This window comes from Cricetulus griseus, chromosome 3 (assembly GCF_003668045.3).
Source record: "Cricetulus griseus strain 17A/GY chromosome 3, alternate assembly CriGri-PICRH-1.0, whole genome shotgun sequence".
NCBI lineage: Eukaryota > Metazoa > Chordata > Mammalia > Rodentia > Cricetidae > Cricetulus > Cricetulus griseus.
The window spans coordinates 65,784,276-65,810,736 of NC_048596.1; the positions used below are offsets into that span (position 1 = coordinate 65,784,276).

Sequence of the window (26,461 nt, forward strand, 5' to 3'; positions counted from 1 at the left end):
GCTGTGGGATGGAAGGCAACTCACAGGGAGCTACTAGTAGGGGCCACCTAGAGTAACGGACATAGAGAGGCCCACCCAGCAGCTGGTCTGAATGGTGGTTTGCTTCAAGTGAGGAGATGGGTGGAAGAAAGAGAGCAGAGCCAAGCAAGGTGTCCTGGCCCTCACCAGACTTTAGGAAAAGGACAAGAGGGACAGTAAACAGAAAAGGGTTTTATGTGTGTGGAGGTGAAAACAGATACCCTCGAGTGCTGTGGGCAGCAAAGGTAGAGGCCAGTGCTTGTTTGTTTCCATTCTGTGAGGCTCTTGGGGTCTGTTCTGTGTCCACCCAGGAGGCAGTGTCTCCTTAGATCCCCAGAATCGACAAAAAAGACACAGGAGCAAGCAGGAGAGGCCCTTGCATTATGCAGTCAGAGAGTGTCTAGAGCGTCCCTTTCTGGGGCTTAGGCTGGCTCAGAAACATTGACAAAATGGCTTATGTCCTTTCTGTGGGTTTTTTATTTTAAAACCTATCCTTTGGAAAGAGGATGATATAATATTGGTCTTGAAAGTATTCTGAGATGCTTGCTGGTTTCCAAAGTAGGTAAGACAAGACAGGTACCTCCCAGACTGCCTTTATGACTACATTCCTATGACCACATCCCTCATAGAAGGACAGGCTGCAGTCTGTGCCATTGTCTACCCAGAAAGACTAGCTGCAGAGCCTTATTCTGGGCCCCAGGATGGAGCAGGACTCAGGAAGGTTGCTTCCTGCATCATAGTACCCACTGGTGCAAATGCTCCCTGAATTCTGTCTCCAGACCTCACTCTGAAGGCCTCACTGGCCATGGGTGGGATATCTGGCTGCCCTCTCCATGAGAAGCATGGTATTTGGAGAAGATGATGCCAAAATTGGTCTCGAGCCAAGGATGGGTGCCAAGGCACCAGGGAAACCTGTCTTTAAAAGATATCCATAAACTTTGTAAATGCCCTCCTCCCCTCCCCACACTACTGCCACCTTCCTGCCCTAGCTTTCTATTTTGATCTGTTTCATAGCAGAGGAGAGATGTAAAAAGTGCCAGGCAAGACCAATAGGCTTCTTTCATTGTGGAAGATGTATTAAATGACTGATAAAATAGGAAACTTCGCACAAAGTTAAAAAAGTTGGAGTCCAAACAACTGGTTAATTCTTAGAAAACATCAAAGCAGCACAAAACTCAGGAAGAGTTGCCTTCTGACACACCCACAAACTCTTTGCCACTCAACCCTGATTGTGACAAGCTGTGGGCTGCAAGCTATCAAGCAATGCTGACTCATTCTGAGTCGCAGAAGGGTCCTCCAGTGGGGTGAGGCTCCCCATATCCTGGGTTGTTTACCTGCAGTGGCTCCCAAGCTGCTGGCTTACAGATCAGAGCCTAGGATGATTTTCTTCTGTCAGGCTTATATGTCCTGCTTGGTCCATGACAAAGAACTGGCCTTGGGTTTGGAGATGCAGGCTCTGCCATGAACCATGCTCAGTGGGGGCTTGTCTGTAAGAGCACATCTGCAGGGCTCTTTGCATTGCTGGAAATCAAAGCTGTCCTTTTGTCATGCTTCTGACCCAGCCCTAGTCCAGAAACTTTTCAGGAACTCATTACCAGAGCCATCCCATTTCATGTCCTGAGCACAGCCTACTGCCCATGTGGTGCTCCTGGCTCTTGGGAGGATGCTTACCTTTCCACCTGCAGCCTTCGTCTGCACTGGCTCCAGCCTGCCACTCAAATCCTTGCCTGCCTCCCAACCTGGATCATTTCTACCTCCTCCAGGAGCTGCGTCTTCAGCAACAATTTAGAACACCAGTAACCCATCTCTTCTCCCTTCCTGGCCATGGTGTGTGTGTGTGTGTGTGTGTGTGTGTGTGTGTGTGTGTGTGTGTGTGTGTGTGTGTGTGTGTGTGTGTGTGTGTATGTCTCAAGTGCTGCTAGATGTATATGCACGTAGAGGTCAAAAGACAACCTCAGGTAAATTTCTTGGGTGCTGTCCACCTTGTACTATGAGACAGTTATCTCTCATCTTTCCTGGAGCTCTACAAGTAGGCGGGGCTGACTAGCCAGTGAGCTTCAGTGATCTGCATGTCTCTGACTTCCAAGCATTGGGATTACATATGTGTGCCATCATAACCTGGTTTTATTTTATTTCACAGGACCTTTTGTGGATTGAACTTTGGCCCTTATACTTGGAAGGAAAACTTGCTACTAATAAAGCTATCACCCTTAGCCCACTGGCCATGGTTCTTTTGTCTGCTTGTTTGTTGTTGAGACAAGGTTTCTTGGTATAGCTCTGGCTATCCTGAAACTTCCTTTGTAGACCAGGCTGGCCTTGAACTCACAGAGATCTGTTGGCTTATGCCTCTCAAGTGTTGAGATTAAAGGTGTGTGCCACACTTCAACCTCAAGCTAAACATCAACTTACTCCATCTCTGCTTTGGGATACCATGAGTGCTATATTTACTGAGAGTTATACAGCTCTCCAGATATGACATGTCTGGTGCTCTGTAACCCAACTCAAGGACCTCTGAGAAATTTCTCCATGACTTTGAGGGACTAGGACTAGTCTATCCCTGGTGGGCAAATAGATAGGAAGAAGTGCCATGACTAGGTAGGTGGCAAACTTTCCAAGACTGTTTTTTCCCTCACCCACTTGACCTGAGACAAAAACCTGGCAGTTTAAAACAAAGGCCTTGTAGTCTTTTTCTCCCTCCAGCAGATGGATGGACTTACTCAACAAGTTCAAGGCCTGATCAGTTGTGGGCCAAACAGCCATCCTGTCTTTAGTCAAACTGACCAACCCTAAATTAGAGGAAGAAGACTCTTCAGAGACCAAAAAAAAAAAAAAAAAAAAAACCAAACCCTCCAACTCTGGAGCCAAAGAACCTGGATTTTCCAGTTCTGGACCTCTCCCTCCCCCAGGCACTCACCTCCTCTTCGGAGGGTCTTTTTCTCTGTGTGCCTGCTTGACAAATGCCTGCTGTGTCAACCTTGACAAATGCCTTTCTTCAGCTACTCTTTGTGGTGTTCAGGATTTCTCCTTTGCTACCTGTCACACTGGAGATCTTTTTTTTCTCCCTTTTAATTCTATGACTGGCCCTATCAAGACCCCTGGACTGCATCACCCTCAACAGCTGACTACTCAGAGAAGATGAACAAGGTGTTTGGTAATTGACAAATCTTATAAAATGGGCTGATAAGAGGCTGAGGTCTCTAATACTCCATTTCCTAGCAGGCATTACAGAGGCCTTAGTCCCTCTGCTCCAATAGGACACTCCTCTTCTGGGACCTGCCCACTTACCATGGTCCTGACACCATACTGCTTTTCCACTTTTTCCTTCAGCTGCTTGAAGCAGGCTTCCATGCGCTCGTGGAATGGCCTCAGTGCCTCAGTGACTTTGTCTCCATGAATCCTGATCCCTTCAGCCAAGAATGGAATCTGAAAAACACAGGTTGGCATTCCTGATTTGGGGGGTGGGGGACAGTCAAGAGGGAGCTAAGCACAGCAGGAGGAAGTGACAGCAGGTTGGTTGCACTTGCCTTTGTTCCCAAATCAGAGTGACTGGTTAAACTCATAGCAGGCAGGTCATCCCCCAGAGAGGGGAATATTTAACTAAGAACTGTTTGGGTCTTGAGCTCCCCACATCCTGGGCACTTTGTTATTTGGCAGGGGTGGGAGGAGTCTTGTTCCCCAATTGTCCCAGAATAGACTCAACACTAGTGTTTCTCCTTGGAGTTTGGAGACAGATGTGATTTGAATGTGTTCACATGTACCTTGTTTTCTGGTAGCAAAAGGTCATGCCACAGTCCATTCATCAGCTGAGAAGACTGTATTTATAGGCAATTGAGAAGCCTACCCCAAACATAACAATCCAATTATAGGTGATCTACAGTCCTGATGGATAGTCTTACTTGGAAAGGAAAACTAAATTTATTCTCCCTTAGAACCAAAAATAATCGCTTCTCTGCCGACACTATTGTCTGTCACAAGATATCCATGCCAACTCTTCACTTCCGTAGCAATGATGCTGACCTTCAAAATCGTCACATGAGACATTTTCATTCTCTCAGTGGCAGAGACCTCTAGAGCTGTTGGAGCTAGTGGGTGGGCCAGGGAGCAGGCTCCATTCTGTGCCTGGTACTCAGACTGGAAGTTAGTCAGTCTTCAATGCAATCAAGCTAAGAGGCTTCCTCTTAATAATTTATAATTAAATAAAAATACTGATTAAAAACTGATTTTCCTAATAAGATAGAATACCAATCGGAACCAGCATATTTATTAGTAAGAGGGATAATAAGTACACAATTGAATTTCATGTGAACAAACTCAAGGAATCTTAGCAAGATGAATCAACTCATGAGCTGTATCTGCTTCCATTTATAGCACACAGCTGCTGCCTCTCTTGTACTCCAGGAAAGGAGGGGCACACAAGTACCCCCATATTCAAAGCACCCAGCCTGCTCAGGAGGCATTGACAGAAAACTTTGTTTTGCTGATATTTGAGCCTAAACTCAAGGCATGAGACAGTTGCTATCTGTCTATCGCAAAAGGCCTGTGTGCAGGTGAACTTTCAGAACAAGGTGTTTTCATATTCCCTATGAATTCCTCATGGAGATGGCAGCTTCTCCAGGGCTTGCTACCATGCACCCAGGACCAGCCTTAGAAATGTTCACCACTAATCTTTGGCTTCCTGGAGTTAATGACAAAATGATGCTGGTATATCTTTGGGTGGGTGGCAAATGTGTTGTCTGTGGAAGAGGAGGGGGTGAACAAGTGAGGGAAGGCTGTCTCTAGGTGAAACCATAGTCACTGTAGACACTGGGAGCCTTTCTGATTTAGAATGACTGTCTCAAGCATGCAAAATGCAATCTAACCATCCTGTGTTTGGCGGTGGTGGTGATGATGGTTGGGACTGGTGATAAAATATTCTTTGTATCAAAGCAGCTACTTGATGGATGAGAGTGATAGTTGAGACCCTTGTTTGCACTGGGATTGCTGGAAATTGTGGCTTGGCAGGTGAGACTTACGAGGTGAGAGAATACACCACTCTCAGTCAACCCTGACACTGAGCAGATAAAGCCTTCTCATAGAATGGGATTTAGCCCCTGGTTCTCCGTCTATTTGGAGCTGAGCTGCAGCTGTGATTCTAAATGGAAGGAAATAAAAAGCTATTCTATGCAGCTCTGTCCAGCATATGAGGTGCTTAATATACGGAGGGAAGTCATAGACCTAGGGCCTGAAATGGTCTTTGTAGGCCTTTTTGTTCCATATGTTCAAAATATCTCTAGCAGGCAGATTCCTAACCCCATCCACGATTGCCACAATTGCCATAGGACCCAGAAACTGTGCCCCACAGTTTGAGTCACTATAGGTACATTTTGGAATCTGTTATTTCTAAAGGGCTCCAGAAGAGAGAGAGAGAGAGGGGGCTTTCCCAGACACACCTCCAGTTGTTCAAAGTGAACCTTCAGCCCTTTCTCAAGCATTGTGTTACGTGTGCCCTGTACAGGTCCGAGCCTTGCCAGCAGCAGGGAACATCTGAGCACTTTGTTCATCTCTCTGAAGGCATCAGTCCCTGCAGTAAGGGCGGTGCCTATTGTCAGCTGGAGATGATGAGTGAGGTTGCTCTCTTATCTTTGTACGTTTCAAAGAAAATAAGTATGTTGTGGAGAAGCTTAATAGGAAAAGGCATGGGCTCATCTTTGGACACTCTGCAGGTGTGTTGGAAAGACAGAGGTGAGCCTTTAAGGAAGTTGCTCCTGACTATCAACTGCAAAGTCTGCAGGCTCCAGGCAGCCTGCATCATGCCCAGACTTCCAGCTGGTAAGGTCATCAGCCAGGTCATCACTATCCTCATCTTTGGAACCATGAAGCAAAGCTGAGGAAAGGCAGGCTGGGCCTGACCAGCCAATCTTATTGGTAATGTAGGCACCAAGAGACATGCTTGTTTATGGCCGTACACCTGTGATGTAACTCAGCCAGCAAGCCCCGGGACTCCTCCCAGAAGAAACCCTGCTCTGCCTGGATAGAATTTCTGCAGAAACTCACACTGAATAAACTAATGAGCAAAATGAGAACAAGGCTAACTGTAACGCTCTCATTTTTTTAATGAACATACAACTCAATTACCGATGCGAAGATATCAAAACACTTGCAAATGAGAGCAAAGTCACAGGTAATATTCTGAATATGTTCCCCCCCCCACTTTGGTCTTTGATTTAATGAAGTTGCCAGAAAACAGACTCCTTCTTTCAACTTTACCATGAGCTGCTTTAAAATTCATCTTTTAATATAGTTATTAGGGGCAATGACATGGTGTGGGCAAAGAGTCTCTCTCTGGGGAACAAATTATTTTCCTCTGTATGACTTGAAGCTCGTAAAATCCAATTTGCTGTAAAAGCTTACAGGGGGAAAAAAATCAATAGAACTTCTACAGACCAAACTAGGTTTTGTGTTATAGCATTCTGGGGTGTTTAGAATTCTGTGCCCCCTTGGTTTCTAAGGTCTCAAATGGAATCATCCAAAATTTAAGCTCTTTTCCACTTTTTCTTTTTAAAATAAAAGTAAAAGGGAGACTATGGAAGTGACTTACATTCTGGGTGAAGAAATCACTATCGCCCAATAGTGTTCCTCCCTTAGTGTTCAGAGGGACCTTATCATGTCACAAAACAATTCCAGGGCAATCAGACTTTAAGAGATTTATGAAAAAAATCAAAACATTTCTTTTTTATGTAATTCTCTTAAAATATATAAAGCTGCACATGAATGGAAATGGCCATGATATGAAAAAAGAAACCCAAATAATAACAAGTCTTGGTGAAGATTCAGAAACTAGATACTTGTACTCCTATTGTTTGGTGTATAAGATGACTCACCTATTGTAGATTAGTTTGGTAATGGCTTAAACCTCAGACCTAGAATTTCATATACTACAGATCTACCCTCAGTATATGCAGAGTACAGAAAGCAGGGAGATGACAGGTATTTGTGTGAACATGCATTGACATGTTCATTGCATCACTAGTCACACGAGCCACAAGGCAGACACAACCTAAATGCTTGCCGATAGATGAATGGATAAACTCTGTCATATCCACAGAAGAATATTATTGAGTTTTAAAAAAAGATATTCTAACATAAGCTACAATGTGGACGAACCTTGAAGCTGAGGGAAGAAGGGACTGGGGAGCACAATTACACCTGGTGCATGTGTGTGTGTGTGTGTGTGTGTGTGTGTGTGTGTGTGTGTGTGTGTGTGTTTGTGTGTAGCACTCAGAGCTGTGAAAATCCAGTCATCTACATCTTAAATGCAAAATTTTGAAGACTTCCACCTTGGCTGCAAACCATAACGCAGTCCCACACCCTAAGTGGTCTCACTGGCCAATGTGCTGATGACAGAGATGTCACAAGGATGAGACTCTTTTAGGAGTCAGCATAGAAGGCCAGAAAGGAGCAGCTCTGTGCTGAGCCTGGTGTCCTTAGGCCCTCTCAAGAGACTAGGGCCAGGCTTAGCCATGCAAGCAGTGTGGGCACCTGTCCAATTATAGAACAAGTCTGCTAGCTCTTCACCTCCTACAGCTTGTACACATCCCTAACTCCAGCACAGGCTGGCCCACTCCCTACCTTCTGCAGTCTTGCTAGTGGAGTTACATGTCATGGTTATCACAGAGCAGGCATGTCCTTCCTGCCTGTGTGAGGAAACATGTAACAAGCTGCTCCAATGGCAGAGCAAATATAGATGGAGTGAGTGTAGAACACCCAGCCCAGGAAGCACAGACACCAGAGGGATACAAGGGCCCTCTGGAGCTCCCTTCTCTTGAAGTAGACAGCACAGAAGGGCTCAGCCTACAAGCAACAAACCACATCCTGGCAAGCACAAACAAAGAAACTCATCCTGCAGAGCAGCTTTCTCTCAGTGGAAGGGGTGGGCAGGCTGCAGCTACCCTATGATCTCTCTCTCTCTCAGACCACAGTGGCTGAGGCATGAGCTTCAGTCAGAGTCCACCTTGATATCTGATATTCTTCTATTAGTTCCAGTCACACATAGGTTTCCTAAAAGATCTTGTTCATTGGTGACACAGAATTTTTTGGGTGTTTAAGTGACTTTTTCATTGAGAGTGTGGTAATCCAGAGGCCACCATGCTGGTAGGAATGTATGTGAAGGTGCCCAGGTCACCCATCTTCCTTCCTAGTCATACCAACCTGCCAGGCTATCAGGTCCTTGAGTTTCTCGATCTGCCCATGGGCCTCAGGATGCTCCTGCAGGTATCGGTCCGTGAAGAAAGCCTGTGGAGATAGGGGGAGCTGCTCACACATGATTGCCTAGCACAGCACTGTGCATAGGAGCTTTGGGAAGGGATCCATGTACAACTGAGTCCTGCAGCCCCCTCCCACATAGTACTCCCTGCAGACCCAGGGTTGGACCCTCCCCAGGACCCAAGATCAAACATAATACAGGGAACACACAGGCAGCAGGAGTCCAGAAAGGCCACAGAAGATCTAGATTGCTCGGTCCTATTGAGTAGCAGTGGCTATGGCCCTCCCAACTGTACCAATGCCTGGAGCTCACCCTGATAGCTGATAATCTTCTCTTCCATTGATTCCAGCCAGACAAATATTTGTCTGGAGGACACAGATGTGTGTGGGGGGGGTGGAACTAACTTTTCTTCCATGATTATTGCTAGCTCATTAGGAGACCTTTTTGTCTCAGGTTTCACTGTCTAGATATGTGTCAACAAGTTTCTTTTGTGTAGGGCCAGCAGACAAATAATTTTGGTTTTGTGGACCACATGGCTCTCCATTTAGTGGCTCAAATATGTCATTGCTGTATCAGGGAAACTGTCACAGGGAAGGAGTAAATAATTGCACTCAGCCCCAGCATTTGCAAAACTGGGCAGTGGGCAGACCTGATTTAGCTTGTATCCCACGTTCTTTAATTTCTGCCCATTCCCACTGAGCTGCTATCCAGGGAAGTCAGATCCCACCCCCATTCCCCCCTACACACATTCATGTCATCTCTCTGGGGTAAATATCTGGACCATCCTTATCTCCAGAATGGAGTCTTTAGGTCCTTAATAATCCTAAAGGTTCTGGAAAGTGAGGGTGACTCTCCAGGATAGTTTTTGGGTCCCAGGGATTGAGTTTGGGAATGCTGAGTCCATCCCAGGGATGTCACGTGCCTTCTCATAATTGGCAAAGCCACCCATGACGGCAGGATCTACAATGCCATTCAGGAGCATGGACAGAGGGTTGATGGGTAGGCCCGGGTCATCCAGGTGCTGCTGGACCATGCTGCTGATCTTGTCATTGGTCAGCTGCATTGTCTCGATGGCATTCTCCAGTGGGCTGATCTCTACCTGCAAGGAAGAAAGCATGGTGGGTATCACCCCAGCTACTGCAGTATGTCCAGGTGAGGCGGCTTCCTGGCCTCCTGTATATCTTCCTCTAACACCTGGTCTCTGTGCAAATACAGGTATTTGGATGTATGAAAATCCAGTTGCCTTGTGCATGTTAATGTAGATGCAGAGGACTTTAACTTGGCTTCCCACCAGATCTCAGCCTGGCCACCCTAAATGTTCATATTGGCTAACATCCTGACTGCCTTCTGTCCACCTTGGTGGCTTTGGGATAGAGAATGAAGGTCATACAGTGGGAAGTGATCATGTCCCCAGAAGGGGTAGGCAAAGGGTCTTGAGGGCTCTGAGTAGGGGTAGGGGTGGGGTCTCCATCTTGGCTGCTGCAGCATGAAGAGGTCTGCTAGAGCAGAGACATACATCTTCATGGAAGGGCCAGGAGCTCTCACTGGCACGAGCAAAATAGAACGGTGGACACACAGAAGGGAAGAGCCAAACTGGCAAGCTTTCGTCAAGTCCTTAAGCCAAATCACCAGGTGTTTCAGGGACTCACTGTTAATTGAATGGCAAGAGCCATCTCCTGAGGTGGGATCCAGCCCAGAGAAGATACATGAACAAAAGCATATTGTAATTAGTTTTTTTGTTTGCTTTTGTTTTTTGAGACAGAATATCATGCATCCAAGGCTGGCTTCAAATTCAACGTACAGTTGAAGATAACATTGGAACTTCTGATCCTTTTATGTGCTAGGATTATAGGTCTGCACTGTCATACCCAGTTTATGTGGTGCAAGGGATAGGATCTAAGACTTCATGCATACAGAGGAAGCCTTCTACCAAGTGGGCTACTGCATACTTATGCTTTTATTGGATTACTTATATGGGTATTGTCATGGTATATCTCTGTTAGTGAAGTCATCCTATAGGTTCCCATGAATATGAGTTTGATGTAAATAAAACTGTCCCATAGTGCTTGAGATAACGTAGTGGTTAAGAGAACTAGCTGTTCCTCCAGAGGACATGAAATTGATTCTGAGCATTGACTTGGTGGCTCATAACTACCTGTAACTCCATTCCCTAGGGATTCAATACCCTCTCTTTTGGCTTCAGCAGGCATTGCATACACCTATCATACACAGGACATATATACAGGAAAAACTACCCAGTCATAAATAAAACCAAACCAAAAATTAAAAAAAAAAACCCTGTCTCACAGCAAGGCAAAGTTTGGTTTATAAAATAGGAATCATCATGTCTTTAAAAAATATGTCCCAGGAGGAATATATTCTCATGTGAAATGAGTGAACTCTATTCATTAATTGTCATGCAAATGGCAACCAAACAATCAGGAAGAGGTTTTGTAGGAAGTTTACATCAGTGGGAACATACTTTACACTTTCCATTTAGTTAAGAGAAAGAACTATCAAAGCAACACAGGTAGAGCTGACATATTAATGTGTGAGAAGGAATGGATTTCTTGTCAGCCAGCCCCAGCGGGTGGTCACACAGCTTTGGGAATAAGATGCAGGAGGTAATGGAGAGATACTGATGCTCTGAGGTACACACTGGTGACAGGCATGTAAGGGTCTGGAGCACATAACATGCCACAGAGATCACAAGGCTCTTGAGGACAATGAAGGCATGTCAAACACAACAGGAGAGGAAGGCAGATACTCTCTCTTCTGGGGTGTCTCCTTACCATGAAGACGGATTTGACTTCAAACCACCTTAAAATTCCTGGCAACTTATAGGCCGTAGTGTAAATGGTTCTCTCGATCCACATATTCTGTAAGAAGAGTCCACACAGTACATGTCAGGAGGGGGATGCCAGTTGGAGGGGACTCTCTTTTGTTGGGTATCTGTGTGACCCCAGTATGTGGGTCTTCTATCAGGAAAAGGTCTGCCTGTGTTCACACAGGACAGGTGTATGCTGAGGGAACTCCAGGAGCCGTTTTACTTGACAAGCACACTCATCATGAAAGCACCCTACTTCCTGCCTATCAAACTTGTCTCTGCTGTTTAGCATAGAGTTGTAGTGGGTGAACAGGGGTGACATAAATACCTCAGGATGATAGTGTTCCCTCTTAAACGAGTGTGTTTGGGGGAGGTGTCCAAGTGAATTTTATGTTAGCCTTACCCAGGCTTCAAAAGGAAACACAAAGGCACAAATGTATCAAACGTAAAATTTCTTAAAACTGACTTCTTAAACGCTGTGGAATAATCCTTTTGTACACTGTCAAGATTTGTCACTCGAATTGGTTTAATTAAAAGCTGACTCTCTGATAACCAGGCAGGAAGTATAGGTGGGACAACCAAACTAAGGATGCCAGGATGAAGAAGGGCGGAGTCAGAGCAGATACCAGAAGACACAGAGGAAGCAGAGAGTAGGTAAGAAATATGGGTTAATTTAAAATGTACAAGTTAGCTAGTAACAAGCCTGAACTATTAGCTGAGCATTTATGATTAATACTCAGCCTCTGAGTGGTTACTTGGGAGCAGTTTGTGGGACAGAAACTTCCACCCACCCTCTTGTGTTTGGATAAAATCATTACTTCAAACAACATAATTATTATGTTCATATTCTATGTTAACATAGTGCGGAAATAGAAGGGACTCACGCACCACAGTACCACACAGTACTGATGAGGATCTACACACTGTAGTGTCCTTTGTTCAAGTCTTTCTTCCACTGGTATGCCTTCTCACATGTATATTTTGTTTTCTTTTTTAAGACAGGGTCCCATGTATCCCTTGCTGGCCCAAACTTGGTAGGTAGCTGAGGATGAACTTGAACTTCTGATCCTTAGTCCTGGGATTATAGGTGTGCACCATAATACCCCCTCATTGTATGCAGTGCAGGGGATCAGACCTAGGTCTTTTTGTATTCTGGGTAAGCATTCTACCATCCAAGGTACAGAAAGCCTCAGCCCTAGGTATATTTTAAGTGGAAGCATTTTCCAAAATGTATTTTCTATAAAGCAGCACCTCACACACTGCAAGAAATGTTTTCAAACCAATGAGACTAGTTCTATGCCTCTTTAATGGCTGGTCTACAGCTCTAGCAGTGGGGCAAACTATAACCCTCCAGACCGCTACCTTCTCAGGACTAACAAGTCACAGGGTGACAATTATACAAAGCTGGTCTGGCCTTTAGAACCTCTGAGATTCCAGAGGAAAGCAAGGGGAATGCAGGAGCTTCAGGGCCACAGGCAGATCTTTGTCTCCCAGGCCAAGTTCTTCTGCCTGTGTTCTTGGGGACTTGCCAGAGAAAGGGTAGACATTCGGAGCCTGTACACTTTCCCCTTTATGTCCTTGCAAATACCCTGGATTTACCTTGGGCTTCATGGTCAGTTCCTAACTTGGGCCCTACCTTGGCTGGCTCCTCCTTGATGGCCCTTGCTCCTGAAGTTTCACTCTCTGTCAAGCTTATAGACACTGAGCATAGCTCTTGGCCTCATAGGACAGTTTTCCTAGCATTTGACCTTGGGGTTAGAAGCCTGTAGAAGAGGCCAGGATTGGGCTAACATTCTTCTCTTTTCTGGAAGCCCGAACCCTTGTCAGATTGTGAAGGACTAAATCCTGCAGCTTCTCAATGCTTCTTCTATGGGTGAGGACCCAAATGGGGTCATCGGGGGATTTTGGGGCCATCTAGAAGCAGCACAAGCTCTGAGGCTTAGCACAGCTCAAAATGTCAGGTGTCCCGGTTATTCTTAGCTCCGCTGCCAGTTCGCTGAGCACTCTTCAGCAGTTCGCTTGGCCTCCATGTGTCTATTCCTCACAATGTAAGAATATACATACTGCAAGATGGGGGAGGTACGGGGATCAATAAATCCCTGGGTCCCAGACAATGCAGAAAGAGCAGCATGATTTGTGACCGTGAAAGAAATACTCAGAAAGCTGTTAATCCACTGTTACCTTGGTTATTCAGGGTGTCTGTGCATAGGCTCTGACCACAGTCACACTGCAAGGAACAGCCACTAAAGGTTGGGATGTTAGCACTGGCCAAGGAACCCAACCTTTATCTTGAAACAAGGAGTCACCTCACTCCAAGCTCCTGTCAACACACAAGGACACTGGCCTGGGAGCTGAATGAGACATCATTAAGGTGACTCCCAGAAGCTGTGAAGGAAATTCAGGTTTTACCCCCAAGGATTCCTGCAGAAGGAGGGTTAAAGTCTCTCTGCCCAAGACAGCCCTGACAGCAGGCTCCAAAGTCTGCTTTGGGTTAAGTGTGGGTGATAATTCACCTTTCTCCTCCTGTACCCAAAGGCCTCTAGACTACAAAAGGAAGCTATTTTAGCAGGGGCTGTCATGCAGGGGCTCAGTCCACATTGTACCATGGGTCTGAAGAGGGATTCTCCAAGTAGGGGTTCCAGGAAGCAATGTGTTAATGTGTCAAACTACAGGCTTGTCTGATGCCTTTTGATATGGGTCCATTAAATTGATTTGCTTGTACAGTTTCTCTGAACGTGTGTGTGTGTGTGTGTGTGTGTGTGTGTGTGTGTGTGTGTGTACATGTACAGGTAGAAAGCAGAGATCAACTTTGGTTGTGTTCCTCTGGGTACTGGTCACTTGTTTTGAGACCTGGGGCTTGCCTAGTAAGCTAGAGTGCCAGCGTGCTCCAGGGACCTACCTTACCCTGTCTCTCCAATGCTGGGATTGCAAGTGTGCATCACCACACCTAGCCTTTTTGACATGGGTTATAGGGATGGAATTCAGGTCCTCCCTCATGCTTGCATGGCAAGTACTTTACTGACTGAGCCATTTTCCCAGCCCTGCATGTATAATTTCTAAAAGACTATATGGGTGTATGTTAACTATTTCCAGGGCCAGTGGGATGGCCACAGAAAGGAAGAAAAATCTGACAGGGTCTACAGCCTTGATTGGTTGTCATGGCCAGGGAGATGACACTGGGTTCAGGTAAGAGATGCATGGCATGAACCCACAGAGGGTCACCCAGTCCAGAATGTCAGTGTGAACATGGCTGCAGTGTGATAAGCTCCAGGAAGGCCTGGTGCTGGCCTCACCTGCCTGTCATTGTCGATCACTGAGACTCACTGGAAAGGAATACCTGGGGCCCTAATGCCATCGATCCATTATTAGATGTCTCAGCTATCTCACTAATAAGTTGTATGAAATGCTACTAGCTTTACAGAGACATTTAACACTGTCCATGGTAGCCTTGTGGGGATGTGCTCTCCAGGTCTTTCTGGAAGAATAGATGAGGAGTTTTGAGTTTTGATACAGTGTTGCAGGTGTTGTTATTTTTTTTTTTAATTACCGCAAATTCATTGTCTGGGTTTTTCTCCCCTTTCCGGATGGGTCGAGAATATTCAAATCGCTGGACCTCATTCACCCTGTAAAAACTGAAGAGGGAGAAAAATAATTAGACTTTTAACTTGGAAAACAGATGATTTGCTTTTAGACTGGGGGGTAGGCAGTTGACTTCAGAATACAGTACTACAGCTCTGGAAGTGTCCCTAACCTTGACCTAAAGCCACGGCCTTGGCTCACTTTCCAGTGAGTCCCTGAAGGGAGATGGCAGCAGTAGAAAGACTGACTGGAGACTTTTACCTCCTCTTTGTCTCTGCCAGTGCTCAGGGGAGAAGAGATGCTGAGTAAGAGATGCAGGCAAGTGGCCCTGCAAAGGCTTGGAAAGGTGATGTGAAGGAGAGAAAAAGGGCTCGTGCATTCAGTAGGAATCAATAATGTGTCATTTTAGTGATATGTATATATGAATATATATGTACGTACACACACACACACACATTTGAGACAGAGTTCTAGACTTAAAGTCACAGAAATCCTCCTGCCTCTGGCCCAGCTAGCTGAATAATTTAACAATTAACTTTAGATAAATTGACAATATGTTATCTTTTAAAAAGTAAGGTGTCATGCACTCTAGTTTCATACTTTTGAGATACAGATTTAGCAGATGTCCAGAGTGGTATTCAGGGCCATAAACAGCCTGTTATCTGTCTTCCTTAGGGGAGGGGTAGGGTTGTGTTTGTGAAGGGTGTGTGTGTGTGTGTGTGTGTGTGTGTGTGTGTGTGTGTGTGTGACAGAGAGAGAGAGAGAGAGAGAGAGAGAGAGAGAGAGAGAGACTGATTTAATCTCTCCAAGAGGGAATGTACACAGTGCCATCTGAGACGCTGGGTAATTCTCTATTTGCCCAACACTGCATTTTTGTGAATGCACTTGCTACAACAAACAGGCAGCCCTGGTTTGTTTCTGTGACCACCAACGCAACAGTGATGAAAAGCTAAAGGGCCCACGGAGCTCCAGGATGCCATACAAACAGACCAGAGGAAGAGCAGGCATCAAAGAGGCTATAGCTCCCACCAGGACAGAGATCAAATAGAGAACTCACCACATCAAAGAGCCACTGGGGAGGCTGACTCCACAGAGCTACCCAGTCAGTGAGGTGCAGTTCAGCATAGGTGTGTGAGCTCATCCCACTGTCATAAGTGTGGTTTAAATGCCACCGCATGACCCTGTCTGTGTTCTTATGTGGGGGTGCACACATGTGGGGAGGTGAACGTGTGCAAGTGGAGGTCATGGGACATCCCTGGGAATGGTCCTTCAGGTGCCTTCCACTTTTTGTTTGAGACGAGGTCTCTCAGTAGTCTGGAACTTTGTTTATGGGGATTCCCCTATCTTTGCTTCCCATCTTCCATTGCTGGGTTAAAGCATGAAGCACCCTACCTGGTGTGTGTGTGTGTGTGTGTGTGTGTTTTCTAGGTACTGAACTAAGTCTTCATGCTTGCAAGGCAGGTGATTTGCCGATGGAATGATTCTTGTAACCCTAGGGCAAAAGGTTTTTACTTTGTACCTCATGAGGAACAAATACTGTGATCTCTGTTCATACAAGGTGGTGACTCTACATCTAAACAGGGTAGGGGCAGGGAGGGGTCTGAACACTGTTGGGGATTCTACCCTGACTGTGTGGTCGCTAAGTATACACAAGCGGCTACCTTTCCCTCCTGGGTTTCATCTTTGCAGACCCTGGATAAGGCATCTTCTGTGCACCTCTCTAAATACTTTCTTTCCCTTCTGTGGGTGCCAGAAATCATCACCTTCAGTTGTTCTTGGTAGAGGTCAGAGAAAACATCTTCAAAGGTTAAAGTTCACACATAAAAAAGGAACTATTAGCAAGAGACCCATCATTAGCATTTCACCTCCTCCTATTGGTAAGAAATTGGGAAAGTTTACCTACCTCACAATCTGTTCAGACACTGGCCTGTGAAACTTAGGAGGCAAGTCTAGCTTGGGCTTCACTGTGAAGCACTGGATGTCTGAGGGCAAAGAGTTAAGGCCAAAAGGACAGCATACGTGACACCCAGGAGAAGCCCTGCTACCAGAAGGCACCAGTGCATCAACTGTCCCCATGAGAGGCCCTCCTGCTGTCTTAAAGGATACACTGGCCAGGAGAACTCTTAATATCATCCCCGGGTGGGGATGTCGTCTTCATTTTCTCAGCATTTGGAAACTGAGTTAATAGGCGAGCTTCAAAATCTTCCCGTCGCTCATATTCTTTTCCTCGGTAAATGAACACTTTTCCCTGGAAACAATGTCCTTTGTTAAATGACACCCCAGGTGAAGGACCAAGAAAAGTTCACACACAAGAGCGCTGGTCTTCAAAATGTGTTTGACGGTTTTGTCTTCTCCTTTTTAAGTCACTGCATTTAAGAATTGCTTGCAACTGCACTCTCTAATTAAGAACATCTGAATACATACGGTTGAACATTCCCCATGAGCTTCATCTTAGAGATGATAACCAATTAAAAATTATGGAGGAGGCCAACAAGATGGCTTAGCAGGTAAAGGAACTTGTAGCAAAGCCTGATAACCTGCGTTCAATCCCTGGAACCCACATGGTGCAAGGAGAAATGACTCCCACCAGTGATTATTTAAAGATGAAAGCCCCACAGAACTGTGACCATTGTAGGGGTCCCTCAACCTCTAATTTCTTTTGTCTTCTCCTCTTCCTCCTCCTCCTTTATTTTTTATTTATTTATTTATTTTAAAGACAGGATGTCTCTATTATGTATCTCTGGCTGTCCTGGAACTCACTCTGTAGACCAGGCTGACCTCAAACTCAGAGAGCCACCTGCCTCCCAAATGCACCACCACACCTGTCAGCCTCTACTTCCATTTTCAAGGAAGCAATAAGGATTTTTGCTTATCATACTCCACCACAACCAACCTGGAGAACCAACAAGACACTCCCCTAGCTTCTGTGTCCTGCCCCACTCACCCTGCTCTCTCAGTAACATCCCCAGAAGTTACTAACTTGTCAAGAGAACTGTTTGTCCTGCTTTTATTTTGGCAATTCATTGCTCTTTGTCAAAAGAAAAAAAAAAAAAAGCATCAGCTAAGGGTATACATTTGGGACTTACTCTCTTTCGAAAATCTCCGTGTATATGTAAAACGAATTACTTTTTCAGCTTCTCTCATGTGAATTGGGTCTTGTGTTAATTTGGTTCCCAAGCACAGCAAGGAGCCTTCATGAGAATCTAGAATGGCCAGCATCAGCTGCATCTCCCTGTAGCACTCATCAAAGTCATCTTTCTCCTGCCCAAAAGAGTACAGCTCTGCAGGGTACGGGGGGGGGGGTACTGGGTCCTCAGAGCAGGACCCAACTCCTAGGTGTCACAGGGAGATCAGCAGAGATGGAGGAAAGGGGAACCAGGCCGAATAGGAAGACCCTGAGCTCCTAGCCTCCCTGAAGCCTGAAGGCTGGTGATGAGTGAAGAATAGGATTTCTTTCTGGCAAGAGGGATCTGTGTGATCCTTACTCAACAATTACAAAGTCTACATAACACTTAGGACTGACTTTTGTCATTTCTAAGTAACATTCTCTGATCTAGATTTCATTGGAAGCTGTTATCAAAGGCCAGCTAACTCTGGTGTGGGTATTCTCCTTACACGGGCTACACTATGGAGGCCTTCCCTATGTGGGTTAGAGGCAGTCACTCCAAGTACATCTGGAACGAAGGGTCCTGAGACATATAACAGAGCTCTTCAAGGACCAGAGAGTGTTGTGCATGCCAGCTGAGTCATGAACAGGTGTCAGTGGCTGGAACATACCACTGCTGCTGTCATTTGAAGGCTGATGCTGTCCTTTCCTTTGCTGCTTCTGTCTAATCAGAAACTTCTCTGCATCAGTTAGTCATGCTAGGTGCTGCCTTGGCTTATGAATGGCTGTCCACAGACAGACATAGGTTGTCGACAGTGAGAAGGAGGAATACAGAGGAAGAGGTGCAAGAAAGAGACAGAGACACAGCATTTTGCTATACATTCTTAGTTCTGTGTTGACTCAGCTATAAGCCAAAACTTATGCAATTAACACATTTTCACAGAGATAAAGGAAGACTCTTACGACATGTAATTAACTACCCCTGCTGTGGCCTGAATGCCCCTGTCACCCTTCTACCTTTTATACATTGAAATAGTCACCAAGGTAATGGCAGCTGAGTGGGTGTGGGTACTGAGAAGGGACTAGAACCACAAAGGTCTCCAGAAGTTTTATTTTCTCCTACCATATAGGGTGTCATCAGAGAGGGAATCAATCTATTGATCCCTTGAGCCTGGACTTCCCAGCTTCCAGATCTGTGAGCAATAAACTTTTGTTGTTTATAAATTACCCAGTCTAAATAAATTACTACAGTCCAAACAGATTTGAACAATCTCCCCTTTCAAGCCCCAATGTATTTGGCAGTTTAACACATTACTAAGGAAGTAACAGTTTAAGGTTTGGATACACCCTCACCCTCCTGCCGCTTTGTACTTAGGTATGGCTTGAAGTATCATTATGGAAGAAATAAATGCCCTACGGTTTTTTTTTTTTTTTGGAAGAAAAATGTCAAGCAGCAAGCACAGTAATGCATAGTCTTAATTAGAAATATAAATACAGAGGCTGGGCCTACTGTGAGGCCCTAGGAAGCCTAACATCTCAGGAAGGCATAGATTTACTAGAGAGCAGACCACTCGGAAAGTAGCATGCATTTATTAAACTTTACTCCTGAAGAAGGCACAATAATAAAAATACATAAAGGCTTTAATAGAAAAGCCTTAGATGAAAACACTAATAGTATTTTCCAGAAATGTCCATTACTTTGCATTCTGCAGTAGTCCTTCCAAACACAAAAACTGAGGGGGGGGATGTACATAAAGTCAAAGATATTTATTCCTTGTGAGAATTATAAATATTAATAAGAATGCAAAAAAAGCAATGAGCTCGATTTATGGAGAGAAACAGTGCCAAGGGGACAGCAAGATAGCTCAGCGTCTGCTCTCTCAGCAGCGTGAAGTTGCTAAACATTCCGCCCACTTTTTGGTAACTAGTAATGTCATTGTCAGACTGACCCCTGCCAGGTGATCTGTGAAGCGTAATGAATATATTGCTACAGCCCGACAGAGTTATTCAGGTGTGTCGGGAAAGTCAGCTCAATATTAATCAAGCACGTTAAACTCTTTATTCTTACTTCACATTTTGTCCTTTGATGGTGGAAGTGACCCAGGATGGTCCCTGGAGCCTGCAGGATCCAGTGCTCTAGACTGTATTGCAGCTTGCCTCCCTGGGGGCATTTCATCACATGCTCAGGCAGGCTGCTGCCTTGCTGTTGGAGTTAGATAACTATATCTAAAGTTGGTGGCTGCTGTATCACAGAGGCATTCTGTGTCCTGACTCTAACAGCTCCTCAGCATGAACGTGTCTGGCCCAAGCTTGGCCCCTCTCTTCCTTGGGCCACATACATGTTGAGGCATACATAAAGACACTAACTTTTTTTTTTTTGTAAAATTGGGCAACTTACTACATGTCTTTTTTTGTGTATGTATTTTGTATGTACCCATGTGTGTACTTGCATGTAGAGGTGATATATCAACCTTGGCTGTCTTTCCCCAGGCTTTTTGTTTAAGGTAGGATCTTTTCCTGATGCATACAACAGTCATGAGACAGGGAAATAAAAACCAAGAATGTTTTCGTCAGAAATATAAGCCAATTGCACTTGGTCAGGCAACAAGTATTTACATATTCCAGCATCATCTGGATATTGGGAAATGCTTGTCTAAAAGAGCACCATGGCTATTGGTCTGGTTGTGTCTAACAACACTCCGCTTTCCCATGGAGGTTGTCTCATGGAAGGGGTAGATTTAGTTTCAAGCATTGTGGTCATGAAAATCCACTTCCGATTTCTCAGAAAATTAAAATTTTTATGTTCACAGCATCAATATTCACACCAGTCAAAGGTGGAAATAGCTCAATGTCCACCAATGATGGATGGACAAAGTATGGTATATCCACACAATAGAATATTACCCAGCTTTGAAAAGGACTTAAGTTACTATGCATGCTACAACATGGATAAAAGTTGATGCTATCATGTACAGTGAAAATAAGACACAAAAGGCCAAACACAGTATGACCCAAGTTATATGAGGAAACTAGGTTAGTTGAGTCCCAGGGTAGATAGAATAGTGCTAGGTCCTAAAGCTGGGAGTAAAGAAATGGGCTACTGCTGTTAAGTGGTATGGAGTTTTAGTTATTTTTTTAAATATACATACACATACATGTATACATACAATATATGTATACATACACACATATGTATATATACACACATATATACACCCCATACATACATACATACGTGTGTGTGTGTGTGTGTGTGTGTGTGTGTGTGTGTGTGTGTGTGTGTGTGTGTATGTATGTGTGATGGTGCCTGTGGAGGCCAGAGGAAGGTAGTTGATCCTCTGGAGCTGGAGCTGGTGCTTTTGAGCTACCTCATCTGGGAGTGAGACCCTAACTCAGGTCTTCTGGAAGAGCAGCAAGCACTCATAACTGCTGTGCCATCTCTCCAGCCTAAGTTCTAGTTTTGTAAGTTGAGAAAATTCTGCAACGAGATGGTGGTGATGGCTTCTCTGTGTGTGTGCTTAAGTCACTGAACTGTACAACTAAAAATACCCCAAACAGAAAATTATGAGTGTTTATGTGTATGTACTATGTATGTACGTTCCTATGTGTATATGTGTACATACATACCACAGAGTGTATATGAAGGTGAGAGGAGCCTTGGGTGTTGGTCAATGCCCTGTACATTGTTTGAGGCAGGGTCCCTTTGTTGTTTATTCCTATATATACCAGACTATCTGGTCATGAGCTTCCAGAGGGTCTCCTGTCTCAATCTCCTATCCTTTGGTAGGAGTGCCGGCATTGGAGATGAGTGCCATGGAGTTTGCTTTATATAGATTCTGGAGATCTGAAGTTAGGTCCTCGCACTTGTGACAAGTGCTCTGTCCATGGGGCCATCTCCCCAGCTTGCTCTATATACTTTGACACACATATAAATCTCTGAGGAGAATTCTTTCAGGAAGAAAAAAACACTCAAAAATAGTATATGTAACCAGAGTCCTCATATAATTAAAGAAAATATTCTTGGTCCCTCTCTAGCACTGTAGAGTCAGCATATGACTTTGCTGGGCAAAACACCAGGACTGGAAGGGATCTCTCTGCTGAGCGAGTGACGCTGGCTCAGGACAAGAAGACTCAAACTTACCCGAAGGAATGAAGGGAACCCTTGCCCGTAATAGCCAACAGCAAAATAGTCTGGCTTGGGTCTTATCACCTTGACGATGTTTTCATAAAATTGAGCCTGCTTTTTCTGGAAAGAAAAATGAAAACTCATTTCAGGGCTGAGCAGCGTATTGGAACATCCACCCTTCTGGATTCTTCTTGGGGTTCTAAGGCCTGCACCTGGGAGAATCCTGTAGTTTTGATATTATTTTTCATACTGTCCAGCAAGGTATCCTAAACAAGCCACATTTGGTCACTAGTTATGATTTGGGGGCATTTTTAATAATCCAAGGAAAAGATTTTCCTTCACTTTTAGTGTTTTGTTTTGTTTTGTTTTGATTCAGATTGGATACTGGCAGACTTTGAAGGACAGAATTATTCTGCTCTAAATTACAGAGAAACATTCCATCATATATGTGGTCTGCTGGGCACAAAAAAGGCACGGCTTCGAAGGCAGCAACAAAAAACTTTGAGGATGTCCTGGCATGACAAGGTTCTGGCCACCACCTGTCCGCCTCCTCTTGTGGAAAAGGTGAGTGCTTTAGACTAGCTGAAACTCTCAGAGACTCTGGGCTGTCAAGCCCCCTGTATTTAGGATGTCACACTTGTTATGCATCACTAATGGAAGTTTTAACATCTTGGCCTATTTGAGAATAAACAGTGAATGCTCATGGGCTGCAATCAATGAACAGATAAAAGACAACCTTTTCCCAGGATAACAAAGAGGGAGCAGGTCAAAGCCAAGAGAACATCCAAGGTGGATCCCGATGTGAAGACTGAAGTGAGAAAATCTAGGAAAAAACAAAAACAAACAAACAAAAAACAAAACCAAAGGGAAGGCCTACCAGCAATTCACTCAGCTGCTCATAATCAAACATCTCCGTTTCGTACTGCTCTGCAAGTTCCTTGCCCAGGGCGATGGCCTCCTCCCACATCTGTGAGTGACATAGATAAAACAGAGGGACCCAGGCATGAGTCATGCATCATTATTCACAATGAAATATCCAGAAATCCACAAGATTAACATACACTTCAGGGAAATCATGCAGGAAGTATACAAGTATTTTCTAGAGGTTCCAGCCTTTGGCTCAGGACCTGCAGCCTTAACTAAACCACTCAACCCCAGGCTCATCCATCACACCAGCTCTTCCCACAGCATGGCAGTCTGCTGGCCCATCATCACCTGTCCTCCCTCTCCTGCTGCCAGTAATGGCCGCCAAGGACCATCTGTCAGGGCAGCCTTGGAGCCAGGGAAGAGACACCACAGGGTGAAGACACATTGCTAGGAACATCTACTACGTGGCCACTTCCCAAATGTTCCCACTACATAGCTGTCATGTTCCAGAATGCACACGGCCAGAAATGTCAATCCAAAGCTTCAGAATGCTTGCTTTTTGCAGATGTAAATTCTGCCAGTATTTGAAAAGGGGACTTCCCTATGGCAAGTAGTTTGAAGGTGCTTCTCCAAGCAACTTACTTTTTAAAATCATGGATAAACTTTTACTTATTTTTAAGAGTGTGTGTGTGTGTGTGTGTGTGTGTGTGTGTGTGTGTGTGTGTGTGTGTGGTGCATGTACGTGCATGCCAGTGCCCTCTGAGGTAAGAGGTGATGAAGCCCACTAAAACTGGAGTTATAAGCTGTTGTGAGGTAGCCAGTGTGGGTGCTGGGAACTGAACTTGGGACCCTGTGAGAACAGTACACACTCTTAACAGATGAGCCAATTCTTCAGCCTCTAATCATCATCATGATTGTTGTTAGCATTTATTTTTTTAAGTGTGGATAAACATAGAAGTGTGACTCAGGCCTGGCTTTCCCATGGGAAAGGTAAACTAGGTGGATTGAGAAGCTTGGGTTATTTGGACGTAGAAGCTCTATAAGGTGTCTCCCAGTTGCTGCCTAGTATCCTCCTTTGGTCTTCAGTGACCCAGAACTTTCTCTAATGTCTCAAAACTGGAACATGCTTGTCTTCCTTCCCTCCGAGGAATGTATTCCCGCAAGGGCAAGGTGTGGGTGTCACTCATATGAAACTTGAGGATATTTACCACCTGCTCCTCAAAGCTCAGTACACAGAACAGAAGGTTGATAGGAAAAAACAAAGCTCAGACAGTTCTCAACAAACTATAATCCTATTCTCAAATGTCTACATTTTCATAGCACTAATTCCCATGGGGGCTACTCATTCCTCCCCACTAACATCTAGGAAAAGAACAAGACCTACTGGGGGTAGGGACAACCCCTCCTAGACAAGGGCATAGATAAGTGGTTCTTAACCTGTGGGTCACCACCCCTTTGGGGGGTCACATATCAGATATTTACATTATGATTTATAACATTAGCAAAATTATAGTTATGAAGTAGCAACATAGCAATTTTATGGTGGAAGATCACCACAGCATGAAGAACTGTATTAAAGGGTGGTAGCATTGGGAAGGTTGAGAACCACTTGCATAGATGATCATGGCGGGAGTGAAATCAAAGTGGGGTCTTTTAGCAGTTTCTAGCTAACATGATGTCCAGCTACCTGTGCTCCCTGGTTCAAGCTCTCCAACCACCTGGTAAGGGAATGTCATTTCCAGGCTGCAGACAGGGGAGTAGGGGGCCGGAGAGGTAAGGAGCTTGCTCAAGGTCACAGAGCAGATATATAGCAGACTTGCATTCTTATTCTTGCAGAACATGCCATCACTTCCAAGGCTGTCACTCAGCACACTCCTGGCACAGAGCCCGGTATATGGCCTGCTAGAATGGACTCACCACAGGCTTCGGGTATTACAGACTCACTCAACTAACTGAAGGGCACACCTACACTTACATCCACCAGAGATACTCCTTTCATACCCACTGTTTTATAAACTATTGCCCTTCACCTCACTGTGGGTATTGAGATAGGGTCTCATGGACTCCCAGGCTAGCCTCCAATTCACAATATAGATGAGGATGATGTTGAACTGATTTTTCTGCCTCCACCTCCCAAGTGCTGGGATGACAGAAGTATACATTTATGTCCAATACCACTTGCTATTCTTGATGAAGAAAAGAAATGTGGTTATTGTTATATTTTTAATAGTTTGAAAAGCAAAGTAATAGTTGCTGGTAGATTACAGACATAGGGAGACCTGCTTGAAGAAGAGTCTAGAAGGAGACAAGGACACTGAGTCAAGGGTCCACACTTTGCACCTGCTCCCCTTGGCCCGATGTTCTCTCATACTCTCTGTGTACCCACATCTGCCTCTCTAGACTTCTAATGTCCTCCTCTGGAGCCTGAGTTCAGATTCCCTGAAGGACATCTTCCCCTGTAATGTTTCTGTTAGGCACCAGTGACCCATGCCTCCCTTAGTACACTTCCACTTCAAAGACAACATTCCCTTTCCTTGTAGGTCTCCTTTAGCAGGTTGTTCTTTGGTTTGTGCAAGCTAATATACATTCTCTTAGCTGCTCTGAGTTTTCAGCCTCCTAATTCATTCCCAAGCAAAAGCTTAATCTGTCTTGATCCTAAGTGACAGATGAGGTCCTTTAGATACATAGCCAAGTAATTGTTTTTTAAAAGAAATATAGGTCTCGAGTAAATATCTTATCCTGCTCACCCTGAGGTCTCACAGTTGTGTTTTCTATCAGATTTTCTATAAATACACACCCCCCCTCTTCCATGCCCCTCCAAGTGGGCAGATCCTTGTATTAAAGGATCCCATACTGGGCAGATTTTCATCTGTCCTTAATTGGACCAGGGTGCTACAGGGAGTGTGGGCAGTTCATACTTCCAACACGAGTGCCTAGGAAAATATTTCAACCTCACAGAGGAAGCGTATTCAATATGATCTAGATTTAGATTGTCTCAGTGAAAGAATCACTTTGACCTTTGCTGACTGAACCCGGGCTCAGCTCCATTCTTACAAGAGCTACAGGCTTAGCAAGCTTGAACAGCGCCAAATGAAAATGCCTGGATTCGCCGACAACTTTATTTTCTGATCTGAGGTCTTTAATCCAGTTTACAGCATCTGGGGAATTGTTGGCTATCATCTGGAGGGACACTTTGGCCTCTGTGCTCTTCCCCTTGGGATAAATTCTTCCCTCTTGAGATGGTAATCTTTACTGTCTTCCTGGACCTTTGTTTCAGGATTTCCCCTTTCTTCAAGTCCCACCAGTAGAAATCTTTCTTTTCTGATAAAACACCTTCCTCAGTGTCAGGACAATGGTAGCAGAGGAAGCTGGGGAGATGGTGCCATAAGGAAAGTGGGTGGCAGTCACAGTGTTCAATTCCCAGAACCCACATACATAGACAAGGATGGAAATCATCAGGTAAGAGTATTTGATGTGAAAGCAGGAGGAGCTGAGTTCAAATCCCTAGCATTCATACAACAAAAAAACAAAAACAAAAACACCCTGGCATGGTCTCACACAGCTGTAACTCCAACTCTGTGAGGGAGCAGAGACAGGAGGATCAATGGAGTTTGCTGACTGCCCATTGAGCTCTAAGTTATGTGAAAGGGAGATCTTGTCTCATGGGAATAAGGGGGAAAGCCACAGAGCAAAATA

General features: G+C 44.8%; 1 protein-coding gene across 2 annotated transcripts in view; it reads right to left on the reverse strand.

The window, feature by feature from the left end:
* Nucleotides 1-26,461, reverse strand: part of LOC100773370 (dedicator of cytokinesis protein 1) — a 495,025-nt gene that overhangs the window by 18,969 nt on the left and 449,595 nt on the right. For both annotated transcript variants that reach the window (XM_027409107.2, XM_027409106.2), the window contains exons 39-47: nucleotides 22,776-22,865; nucleotides 21,914-22,018; nucleotides 16,773-16,914; nucleotides 16,570-16,648; nucleotides 14,635-14,719; nucleotides 11,053-11,139; nucleotides 9,183-9,359; nucleotides 8,206-8,289; nucleotides 3,304-3,441 (exon numbers count right to left, since the gene is read on the reverse strand). In XM_027409107.2, the coding sequence (XP_027264908.1) occupies nucleotides 3,304-3,441; nucleotides 8,206-8,289; nucleotides 9,183-9,359; nucleotides 11,053-11,139; nucleotides 14,635-14,719; nucleotides 16,570-16,648; nucleotides 16,773-16,914; nucleotides 21,914-22,018; nucleotides 22,776-22,865 (987 nt within the window). The remainder of the gene's footprint in view (nucleotides 1-3,303; nucleotides 3,442-8,205; nucleotides 8,290-9,182; nucleotides 9,360-11,052; nucleotides 11,140-14,634; nucleotides 14,720-16,569; nucleotides 16,649-16,772; nucleotides 16,915-21,913; nucleotides 22,019-22,775; nucleotides 22,866-26,461) is intronic.